This window comes from Panicum virgatum, unplaced genomic scaffold (assembly GCF_016808335.1).
Source record: "Panicum virgatum strain AP13 unplaced genomic scaffold, P.virgatum_v5 scaffold_3658, whole genome shotgun sequence".
NCBI lineage: Eukaryota > Viridiplantae > Streptophyta > Magnoliopsida > Poales > Poaceae > Panicum > Panicum virgatum.
Genome location: NW_024376331.1, coordinates 40,980 through 52,637, shown reverse-complemented (window position 1 = coordinate 52,637; position 11,658 = coordinate 40,980). Strand labels below are relative to the sequence as shown.

General features: G+C 45.5%; 2 protein-coding genes across 2 annotated transcripts; both read left to right on the top strand.

The window, feature by feature from the left end:
* The first annotated feature begins 983 nt into the window (after positions 1-983).
* On the top strand, positions 984-9,532 carry LOC120694150 (wall-associated receptor kinase 2-like). The gene is made up of 2 exons (XM_039977311.1): positions 984-2,016; positions 9,372-9,532. Exons 1-2 carry the CDS (start codon positions 1,014-1,016, stop codon positions 9,530-9,532), a joined length of 1,164 nt encoding a protein of 387 aa, XP_039833245.1. The 5' UTR covers positions 984-1,013.
* A 528-nt stretch (positions 9,533-10,060) lies between these two features.
* On the top strand, positions 10,061-11,653 carry LOC120694149 (wall-associated receptor kinase 3-like). Its single transcript, XM_039977310.1, has one exon. It carries the CDS (start codon positions 10,061-10,063, stop codon positions 11,234-11,236), a length of 1,176 nt encoding a protein of 391 aa, XP_039833244.1. The 3' UTR covers positions 11,237-11,653.
* The last annotated feature ends 5 nt before the right edge of the window (positions 11,654-11,658 follow it).

Genomic DNA, 11,658 nt, shown 5'->3' with positions numbered 1-11,658 from the left:
GCCGCCGCGTTGGCTCGGCGCGTCTGCCGGACGGTGGCGCGTCTCCTCCTGCGCTCTGTCGCCGAAGGTATACCATAGGAGGTTAGCTTATACTCCCTCCGTTCTAAATTATAAGCCATTTCAAAAAATTTGGAGAATCAAAAATTTTTAAGTTTGATCAAATTTATACAACAACATGATAACATTTACGATACCAATTAAGTATCATTAGATTCTTTATTAATTATATTCTCATAGTATATCTATTTGCATAAATTTTTGTGTTTTTTTCTATAATTTTGGTCAAACTTTGAGATAGTTTGACTCTCCAAAATTTTTGAAATGATTTATAATTTAGAACGGAGGGAGTATTAATTTACATTTGTACAGATTGATGTATGGACCTTGATATATAGTACGCTTTTTGCGAAATAAATGGAGTTCTCCAATTATTTTTTTCTTTTGTCTTCCCGGCCTAAACAAGGTCTAGTTTCCTTGATCTGATCCGATCCGTACTAAAAAGAGGTTGTTTCTTCTTCTTATTTTTGACATTTTTTTCATTTTGATATAAAATAGTTAAGGATATCAAGTCTCATGGCTGGGTAGCGTGTTTGGTGAGATGAGATGTAGGTTCCTCCAACATGGTCACACCCACGCGGATATACCCGCATTTGCATTAGAGCAAGTTAATAATATAGCTAGATGCTGGCTGCAACAAGAATTTTTTCAGCCCACTCGTAGCCCACCTCTCAGTCCATTCTCCATTGTGTTTGCAAGAATTCTTGCAGCCCATGTCTCAACCTCTCGGTTTATTCGTATACTAGTTAGTTCTTCATCATTAATATATGACCCATTTATTTCTTTCTCAAAAATTTTTAGTTCTTATGTTAAAACCAACTGTAAATTTATAATTTGCTTCCACCTTATATTCTTTCAGCCTTTTATAATACCTGCTCTATCTGTAGCAGGAGCAGATCGCGCGTCACTAAACTAGTACTCCTAGCACTAGGCACTAGGCAAATTAGCAAGAAACCATGGCAGCAGCGGTGCTACTAGTGGCTGCGGCGGTGGTGGCGATGGCGGTGGCGTCGACACAGCGCGCGGCGGCGGCGGACGACGCCCCGCTGCCGCTGGTGGCCCCTGCGCCGGTAGGGCTGCCGAACTGCACGACCACGTGCGGCGACGTGCTGGTGCCGTACCCCTTCGGCCTGGGCCCGCCGCGCTGCTCCTGGCCGGGCTTCAACCTCACCTGCGCCGACGACACCGCCAGCCGCCCCGGCGCGCCGCCGCGGCTGCTCCTCGGCGACGGCACCCTCGAGGTCGTGGACGTCTCCCTCCGGAACACCGCCGTCCGCGTGGTTCGCCGCGGCGCCGTCGCCAACGTCACCTCCGGCCGGAACGTCACGTTCGGGCGCAGCTTCACGGGCGGCTACAGCGGCTACACGCTGTCGGACCGCAACGAGCTCGTCCTCTCCGGCTGCAACGTGGTGGCGGTGCTGGTCGGGGACCTCGACGAGTACTCCAACATCATCAGCGGCTGCGCCTCCTTGTGCTCCTCCGACGACGGCACCAGCAAGGGCGACATCAGGCAGCCGGCCGGCAAGTTCTGCTCCGGCCTGGGCTGCTGCCAGGCGCCCGTCACCATGAACTACAGCAGGCCCGAGGGCGTGCAGGTCAGCTGGCTCCGGGGCGGCGACGACCGCCGGCAGGACCTCCTCCGGCTGGAGCCCTTCGTGCTCGTCGCCGAGAAGGGGTGGTTCGACCAGAGCCCGGTGGCCGACCAGCTGGTGGGGCCCCCAGGCGGGAGCCAGAGGCCGGACGCCGCCGCGATTGAGGTCCCCCTCGTCCTGCAGTGGACGGTCACCAACGTAGCCCCGCCCGACGACAGGTACCCCGGGCCGGCGTGCTCGCCGGCGGTGGCCCAGAGGCTCTGCAGGAGCGCCAACAGCGAGTGCACGACCAACGGCAACGGCGACTACTCGTGCCAGTGCCGAGAGGGCTACGACGGCAACCCTTACCTCGACGGCGGATGCCAAGGTGATTGTTACTACTGGTTACTGACGCGCTACTCCAATACCACTCCACATAGCGGGCATTTTGTAGGGAAACGGGTAGACTACGCTAGCATCACTACCGCATATACCCAAGATACTTGCGAGTAGAAGATCATAGATTGTTACCACTAGACGCACAGCGCAGCGGAAGAAGTCGCGCGTCGATGTAGAGGAAGTAGTCGATCACGTCCCACGAACCGAGCTCCTCGTACTTGATCCCAGCAGCCGATCAGCGCAGCAGCGCCTCCACGGAGTCCACACGTACGGGGATGAAACGCCGGGCATCGGTGTGCTAGCACCGTACGCACGGCAAGGGCGGCGGCCGAGAGAGAGAGGGAGGGGCGGCGGCTAGGAGGTGGCGCGGCTCACTGGGGTGTCGCCCCCCTAACCCCTCCCTCGTATATATAGGGCGTACTAATGGGCTTCTATCTCATAGGCCCATTAGTAACCCTAATCCCTCTTGGATCAATATCCTCTTGGGCCTTTAAACCGTATTGTGATGATGGGCTCTTGGGCATATCACCAACAATCTCCCACTTGCACTAGAGACAATCATACAGGCAAGCTTTCCAACATTCCAAACCCCTTAAGTGTGTGACCCGTTAGGTTCATGTGTAGGTGGTCGTGATCGAAAATCATTTCCAAATCACAAGTCAATAGCGGCACCTAGCAGGGCATAGTGACTCACAAATACACATAAAGATCATATCGGCCGAACCTTAGATATACTCATACACCGATCCCTTTGCCACATGATACCAGTCAAGCTCAAAGCGAGATGCGTGCCACCTTTGTGATAGCTCGACCATTCTCTCGATCTAATAGTGGATTCTATTCATAACTAACCTTTAGTCATCATGATTAACTCTTTAATCACTTTGGCATGGCCATGCACTTTCAAATCCAACTATCTCGAGGGGCCCAGAGATATCTCTCCCGTTATCTAGGAGGGGCAAATTCCATCTTGATCCGCTCACATCCCATTCCATGTTTCATGACATACCTGTAAGCTGCTTTTGTAACTACCCAGTCACGGAGTAGCGTTTAGCAGCCCCAAGATGCACCACTACACACAGTGAGAAACAATGGCGATCTCAGGTCTAAGGATTCAGTAGGTATAACACTCAAGAACAACTGATGGCACATACAAAATAACAATCCCAACATTGTCTTGGAGTGGGTCAATCCAACACCATGTTCACCAACATGTGTCCACATCATTAATCCGATATCTCCATATCCATGATCCGTGAAACATGATCATCAATTAATGCATGTGCTAGTCTCAACGTCGTTGTTGTCCCACACAACGACATAAACTAGGGATAATTTAGAATCATATCATTTTCAACAAAGAGTTTCACGAACAAGTCACATACTTGATAATCAATGTAAAATAATCATCCATGGAACAAATAACAATTATTTATCATTACATAAACATACTCATGACACAAAATCTCCCACGCACACTAGAATCACTGATGTAAGTATCTAATACCCATAGATCTCATGTGCGCCTCATGCTTTGGTTGTGGGAGAGGCTTCGTCAACGGATCAGCAACGTTTGAATCCGTGTGCACCTTGCAAACCTTCACATCACCTCTCTCAACAAAGTTACGGATGAGGTGATACTTTCGCAGTATATGTCTGGACTTCTTAGTTGTTCTAGGCTCCTTTGCTAGTGCAACGACACCACTATTATCACAATAGAGGTCCACTGGACTGGACGCACTAGGAACAACACCCAAGTCAGAAACAAACTTTCTGATCCAAACAGCTTCTTTTACAGCTTCGGAAGCTGCAATATACTCGGCCTCTGTCGTCGAATCAGCCACCGTATCTTGCTTGGAACTCTTCCAGCTCACTGCCCCACCATTGAGGCAGAAAACAAAACCGGATTGCGATTTGGAGTCATCTTTGTCTGTTTGAAAACTAGCATCGGTGTAACCCTTTACAAGGAGCTCATCTTCGCCTCCAAATATTAGGAACATATCCTTAGTTATTCTCAAGTACTTAAGGATACTCTTTACAATTGTCCAGTGAGGTTCACCGAAATCTGACTGATACCTGCTCGTAACACTTAGAGCAAAAACATCTGGGCGCGTGCAAAGCATAGCATACATGATCGACCCTATGGCTGAAGCATAAGGAATCGTACTCATCCTCTTTTGCTCATCAGGTGTCGTAGCACACTGACTCTTGCTTAGAGTAATGCCATGTGACATTGGCAAGAAACCTTTCTTGGAATCTTGCATATTGAACCGATTCAATATCTTGTCAATGTACGTGTCTTGGCTCAATCCAATTAGCCTTTTTGATCTATCTCTATAGATCCTAATACCCAGAATATAAGCCGCCTCTCCTAAATCCTTCATCGAAAAACTCTTTTTCAATGAGGTTTTAACGGCTTCAAGCATTGGAATATCATTTCCGATCAGTAATATGTCATCCACATATAGGACCAGAAACACAAGTGCGCTCCCACTAGCCTTTTTGTAAACACAAGGCTCATCTTCATTCTTGATGAAGCCAAACCCTTTGACTACTTCATCAAAACGAATATTCCAACTCCGAGATGCTTGCTTCAATCCATAGATGGACCTCTGAAGCTTACATATTTTCCCAGCATTTTTAGGATCGACAAAACCTTCAGGCTGTGTCATATACACATCCTCACTTAGATGTCCATTAAGAAAAGCGGTTTTGACATCCATTTGCCATATCTCATAGTCATAATATGCGGCAATTGCTAGGAGAATCCGAACAGACTTTAGCATTGCGACGGGCGAAAAGGTTTCTTCATAGTCAACACCTTGAATTTGTCGGAAACCTTTCGCCACCAATCGTGCCTTATAGATGTGAACATTTCCATCCATGTCTAATTTTTTCTTAAAAATCCACTTACAGTCGACAGGTCTTACACTGTCAATCTGATCGACCAAGTTCCAAACTTGATTATCATGCATGGATTTTAACTCGGATTCCATGGCTTCAAGCCATTTGTCGGAGTCGGGTCCCATCATTGCTTCTTTGTAGGTTAAGGGCTCATCATTTTCCATCAATAATACATGGCGCTCCTCCGTAATAAGGAGGTTGAGCTTGTCAGTAGCGCGACGTGCCCTTATAGACCTTCGTGGGGCTGGTGCCTCAACTACGGGTTGTGCAACATCTTGCACATCCCGTGGATCTTCAGTGGGTGCTGAAACAGTTTCGGGTGTTTCCTGAATTTCTTCAAGTTGCACCTTGCTCCCACTAAATCCTTTTGAGAGAAACTCCTTTTCTAAGAAAACACCATTGCGAGCGACAAACATTTTGCCTTCCGCCTTATTGTAAAAATAATATCCTTTGGTTTCCCTAGGATACCCCACAAAGAAACATTTGTCTGACTTTGGAGTGAGCTTATCTGACATCAAACGTTTGACATAAGCCTCACATCCCCAAACTTTGAGAAAAGATAATCCGGGACGCTTCCCAGTCCATATCTCATATGGTGTCTTCTCAACAGACTTACTTGGAACCCTATTCAGTGTGAACGCAGCAGTTTCAAGAGCATAACCCCAAAATGACAATGGAAGATCAGCTTGGCTCATCATGGACCTAACCATGTCCAACAAGGTTCGGTTCCTCCGTTCGGAACCCCATTCCATTGAGGCGTTCCGGGCGGAGTTAGCTGCGGAACAATTCCACATTGCTTCAAATGATCACCAAATTCAAGGCTCAAATATTATCCTCCACGATCAGATCGCAGAAATTTAATTGTCTTGCCTAATTGATTTTGTACTTCATTCTGAAATTCTTTGAACTTTTCAAATGATTCAGACTTGTGCCTCATTAAGTAGATATAGCCATATCTACTAAAGTCATCAGTGAAAGTAATGAAGTACTGAAAACCACCTCTGGCTATTGAGCTCATTGGTCCACATACATCGGTATGTACAAGTCCCAACAAGTCACTCGCCCTCTCACTCTGACCAGTGAAAGGCGCTTTGGTCATCTTTCCAAACAAACAAGACTCACATGTGTCAAATGATTCAAAATCAAATGAGCTTAACAATCCATCTTTATGGAGTTGTTCAATGCGCTTCTCATTTATATGACCTAAGCGACAATGCCAAATAAAAGTGGGATTCAAATCATTTGGTCTAAGCCTCTTAGTATTAATGTTACAGACAGATTTATCCTCAAGATCAAGAACATATAATCCATTCACCAATGGACAATGAGCATAAAAAATACCATTGCAAAAGATAGAACAACGTTTGTTCTCAATTACAATCTTAAAATCACCAACTTCTTCCAAACACGAAGAAGAAATAATGTTCTTGCTCAAAGCAGGAATGCAATAACAATTATTTAATTCCAAAACTAATCCGGAGGGTAGAGACAAGTGGTAGGTGCCGACCGCCAACACCGCAACCTTTGCGCCATTGCCGACCCGAACGTCCAACTCGCCTCTTGCAAATCTTCTAGTCTCACTTAGACCCTGCAATGATTTGCAAGTGTGAATCATCGATCCAGTATCAAATACCCATGATTCACTAGAAGATAATGCAATATTTATTTCTATAACATTTATACCTGAAGTGGAAGTCTCACTTCCCTTCTTCTTCTTCTTTTCTTCCAAGTACTTCTTGCAGTTCCTAGACCAATGTCCCTTTTCATGACAGTGGAAGCATTCATCTTCAGAAGTAGGGCCAGATTTGGCCTTAGGTGCTGGCTTTAGCTTAGAGCCTGAGGACTCACCACCGGAACTCTTTTCCTTGCCTTTACCTTTGGGATTAGGAGGCGTCCAACGCTTCCTCTTTTTGTTCCCCTTCTGAATCATCATCACATGATTGGGATTCTTCTTAATGCTCTCCTCTGCTATTTTTAGCATCCCATGCAACTCACTCAATGTTTTATCCAAGCCATTCATCTGAAAGTTCATGATAAAAGGCTCATAACTCGCCGGGAGCGACTGGAGAATAACATCAGTAGCCAAGTCTTGGTGAAGTTCAGAACCAAGTCTATCCAAAGTCTCAATGTAACCAATCATTTTGATCACATGAGGACTGACTGGGCTACCTTCTGCCAGCTTGCACGCAAACAAGGATTTTGAGATATTGAACCTCTCAGTCCTGGCTTGGTTCTGAAACATCCCACGCAGCCCCTCGATCATGGTATGAGCATCCGCATGCTCATACTGCTTCTGCAGATCAGGGGACATGGTGACGAGCATCAGACAGCTGACATCAAGTGAGTCATTGCAGTGCTTCTCATAAGCTCTGCGATCAGCAGCAGTTGCATTGTCAGGGAGATCATCAGGATATGGCTGCTCAAGAACATACTCCTTTTTCTCTTGCCTGAGAACAATTCTCAGGTTGCGGTACCAATCAATAAAGTTTGTTCCATTCAACTTTTCTTTCTCAAGAACAGAACGCAAATTGAAAGCGGAATTGTTACTGGCAGACATGATCTACAACATTAAAGTAAAGCAAGATTTCAGCACTAAGTTTATGTAAAGACTTTCATTAACTGACTTAACAAAAGACAACCTACTATATCAAAGTCATCTTCCCTCTAATGACATATAGTGGTTCAAGATCCATAATCACTAAAATTCTAGTGAGCTTTAGCATCACGGCTAGAAAAGTAGTGATACAGGTAAGTGATAAATTACTAATCACATCTCTATGCGACTCTTGTTTGTTGGGTGGCATCCAATGCCCCGGCCCCAACCCTATGCCTTAAAGCCCAAAACTGTTTTGATAGCTTTGCTGAGTAAACCAATACTATGCTTGTGAATGTCCGACATCCACCCTATACAAAAGTGATAGCTGAGGGTACTCTACTTTGGTAAACCTACCACACAACGATCAAAATTTATAGGTGCAGCTATTGGTAAAAGGCATCAAAAACTCAACCTTTTCTGAGGGAAGCTATTCTATCATGATTAAAGCATCCACCATATGTAAAAGCATGAAAGAATAGTATGACAGGAAAATAAATATCACAAGCATATAATCATATTATATTGTGAATAGTATGGCCTCTTGCATCACAATGGGCACCATCGCCATGGCTCCAAGGTGACCTCCATTGCCATCCGTTCTGTCTTGTGGTGATCATCATCGCCATCATGATTGAAGCCTCCATGAAAAGATACTAAGCTACTACATCTAATAGCTAGTGAAATAATTACATGAGGATTCAAACATCACAAGTCGACACGCAGGTCGTTATACAATAATGGTGCAACCTCAACCCGGTTGTGTTAACTTGCGACACGCAGGCCGCACAAATCATCACATACATCATCACATGACATTGAGGCCATACCATTCACATCACACCCTGCAAAAACAAGTTAGGCGTACGACGTGTTCTACCAAAGTAGCGCTTGAGAAGCCGCTACAGCGAGAAAGCAACGGCGGTCCGAGCCATTCATAATGCCTCAATTTTCACTAGGTCAATCACCTTGACCGTGCAAACTTTGCACTTGAGAAGACTGCATCTACACATGACCTTGATCTGTTGGTTCAATCTGCTGACTATGCACACAGTTAGTCCCGATGGTGATTCCAGCCGGTAGGGACATGTCGTATGCATAACAGAGAAAGAACACAAACTAATCTTTTGTCATATGCCGCGCAATCAACTCGCTCCAGTTTTAACCCCTTATGACCAATTGATCTAATCAAACCGTGCAAAAGTAATAGATCCAATCTACTACAACAACATATCACCTATATGCAAAAGATCCAGACCAAAAACTACGCAAGATGGCTCTGGTACCACTGTAGGGAAACGGGTAGGCTACGCTAGCATCACTACCGCATATACCCAAGATACTTGCGAGTAGAAGATCATAGATCGTTACCACTAGACGCACAGCGCAGCGGAAGAAGTCGCGCGTCGATGTAGAGGAAGTAGTCGATCACGTCCCACGAACCGAGCTCCTCGTACTTGATCCCAGCAGCCGATCAGCGCAGCAGTCGCAGCAGCGCCTCCACGGAGTCCACACGTACGGGGATGAAACGCCGGGCGTCGGTGTGCTAGCACCGCACGCACGGCAAGGGCGGCGGCCGAGAGAGAGAGGGAGGGGCGGCGACTAGGAGGTGGCGCGGCTCACTGGGGTGTCGCCCCCCTAGCCCCTCCCTCGTATATATAGGGCGTACTAATGGGCTTCTATCTCATAGGCCCATTAGTAACCCTAATCCCTCTTGGATCAATATCCTCTTGGGCCTTTAAACCGTATTGTGATGATGGGCTCTTGGGCATATCACCAACACACTTAGTCTTCTTCCTCCGTCGGTTTCAATTTCAAATGGGTGCGATCGACCCGAAATCATGCAGATATCAACGAGTGCAAGCTGCCGCCGGAGGTCAATGGCTGCTTCGGCGACTGCTCCAACACGGAGGGACGGTTCGTCTGCCGGTGCCCGCCACGAACCAATGGCGACCACACTCAGAAAGGTGGCTGCGCCCCGGCTGCTTTGACAGGTCAGTACCGTTAATTTGCCTGCCCAAAACACATTACCAACTGCTGCTTGTTTTCTCACATACCGGTAACTTTTGCCAACTTAAATCATCTAGTGTTTTTGTCTCTTGAACCTCATCAAAGTAGAGTTCGCAAATCTCAGCGCCAAAACCAACAAAATATTTTACAGATATATACCCCTCATCTCATCTCCCTCCGTGTTGATTTTCTTTATATATACCTCTGGCCTTCGATCCTGACGGAGGCTGAAGTTGACATTGTTAATGGAACAGCTAAGACAAACTGACACATGTTCAGATTAATTAATAATAGTGGATTCTAACTACCATGTGGTGCGATCTCTCTCGTGTCAGCTAGATATATACTACTTGTAATCGTGGAACTAAATCATGTATCACAGTTGTACACAAATGCTCCAAACGTGGCGCCACATATATGCAATCATTTCAGTTCAAAAACATGTGCATGAGGACAACCAAACATTACCATTTTATCTTTATCATTTGAATATTTTCTTTCCGTTTCACATCTCTAGGATTTGGCTATGGAAGTGACAGCAATATACCTTCACACACTTTCAGGTTTCAGCGCTGGTATAGGTCTTGGTAGCGGGGCAGGCCTTATACTTTTGCTTCTTGCTGCAATATTTGTTACCAAAAAGATCAGACATAGGAGGATTAGAAAGTTGAAACAAAAATTCTTCAGCCAAAATCGTGGGCAGTTGTTGCATCAGTTAGTATCACAAAGGGCCGACATTGCTGAAAGGATGATCATCACGCTGGATGAGCTCGAAAAGGCAACAAACAACTTTGACAAATCTCGTGAGATTGGTGGTGGAGGGCATGGCACCGTGTACAAGGGGATTCTATCGGACCTACAAGTAGTAGCCATCAAAAAGTCAAAAATAACTGTCCAGAAAGAAATCGACGAGTTCATAAACGAGGTAGCAATCCTCTCCCAGATAAACCATAGGAACATAGTGAAACTTTTAGGGTGTTGCTTGGAAACTGAGGTCCCATTATTGGTTTATGAGTTCATTTCCAACGGAACTCTTTTTTACCATCTTCATGTCGAAGGGCCAACTTCTATAACATGGGACAGTAGATTGAGGATTGCCACTGAAACCGCAAAAGCTCTTGCATATCTTCACTGGTCAGTTTCAATCCCTGTAATACATAGAGATATCAAGTCTAGCAACATACTTCTTGATGATGCTATGACATCAAAGGTTTCAGACTTTGGAGCTTCAAGGTACGCTCCGGTGGATTCCACAGGGTTAACCACAAAGGTGCAAGGAACTATTGGATATCTGGACCCTTCGTACTTCTACACGGGCCGTCTTACTGAAAGAAGCGATGTCTTTAGCTTCGGTGTCATTCTTGTGGAGTTGCTCACCAGGAAGAAACCATTTTCATATTTGACCTCCGATGGTGAAGGCCTTGTTGCACATTTTGTGAGCCTTCTTAGAGAGGGGAATATTTCCCAAATATTGGATCCACAAATTATAGAGGAAGGTGGCAAAGAAGTCCAAGAAGTTTCCGTACTTGCAGCATCATGCATAAATTTAAGAGCTGAGGACCGACCTACAATGCGAGAGGTGGAACATGCACTCGAAGGTCTTCAAGTATCCAAGAAGAAAGGATCTATGGTAATGTCTTTCAAAAAAGGATATATGGTAAGAGATGAATTCGAGGATGATGATGGTGTTGCGATGAATTGACCGTTATCCAAAGAAGTGCAAAGCATCGGAGAATGTAATCAATATTCGAGCAGGGAGATACAGCTTGGGAGGCAGCTTAGGAGCCATGTGGTGATTGGGATGCATTTCTTGGAATAATCTCAGCTCTGTTTGTTGTTGGTATGCATTTCATACGGGCATTAACAAAGTTTAGCCTTTGGCATGCCCTCAGGCCGCTCTGCATCATTTTGGATGTCCAGGATTAAATTTTGTCATGCTCTTATATTCTCAAATCTCAAGTCATGTTCTTCTTCTCTTCACTAGTATGCATATGCTCCTTTATTTAGATGTCAGATTCATGTATGGATGTAGTTCCTGTTGTATGTTCCTTTTTGTTTTTAGACAACTAACATGATCACGAGTTAATTGGCATGCTTGATCATCTAGCATGCTTATATAGGTTC

Bases quoted from the DNA above. Each gene is read 5' to 3' on its own strand.
- LOC120694150 (XM_039977311.1), top strand. From the start codon at position 1,014: ATGGCAGCAGCGGTGCTACTAGTGGCTGCGGCGGTGGTGGCGATGGCG. The intron at 2,017-9,371 runs GTGATTGTTACT...GAAATCATGCAG, and splicing joins CCTCGACGGCGGATGCCAAG to ATATCAACGAGTGCAAGCTG.
- LOC120694149 (XM_039977310.1), top strand. From the start codon at position 10,061: ATGGAAGTGACAGCAATATACCTTCACACACTTTCAGGTTTCAGCGCT.